Genomic DNA, 229 nt, shown 5'->3' on the forward strand with positions numbered 1-229 from the left:
TTCTATTAGATCAAATATAAATGTTATGGAGGACACGTAGACAGAACACCCAATCAGGAGGCAGCTTGTGATACTCCAATTTATTACCGTCCAGCCTCAGAGTCTTCATACGTGAATATGATGTGGGTCCTACTGTCCTGCAGAAACTGCTCACGTTGAACTCTGGAAGACACAACAGCAAAATTGTAGTAGAACATAGAGCCATATGTTTGTTTTATATATATATATA

General features: G+C 38.4%; 1 protein-coding gene across 1 annotated transcript in view; it reads right to left on the minus strand.

The window, feature by feature from the left end:
• Positions 1-229, minus strand: part of LOC107655951 (lumican-like) — a 3,903-nt gene continuing 3,674 nt past the window's right edge. Inside the window, exon 3 of the mRNA XM_016443586.1 lies at positions 1-162. Within this exon, the coding sequence (XP_016299072.1) occupies positions 11-162 (152 nt within the window). The 3' untranslated portion in view covers positions 1-10. The remainder of the gene's footprint in view (positions 163-229) is intronic.

The sequence above is a fragment of the Sinocyclocheilus anshuiensis genome, unplaced genomic scaffold (genome assembly GCF_001515605.1).
Source record: "Sinocyclocheilus anshuiensis isolate Anshui unplaced genomic scaffold, SAMN03320099.WGS_v1.1 scaffold51, whole genome shotgun sequence".
Classification (NCBI taxonomy): Eukaryota; Metazoa; Chordata; class Actinopteri; order Cypriniformes; family Cyprinidae; genus Sinocyclocheilus; species Sinocyclocheilus anshuiensis.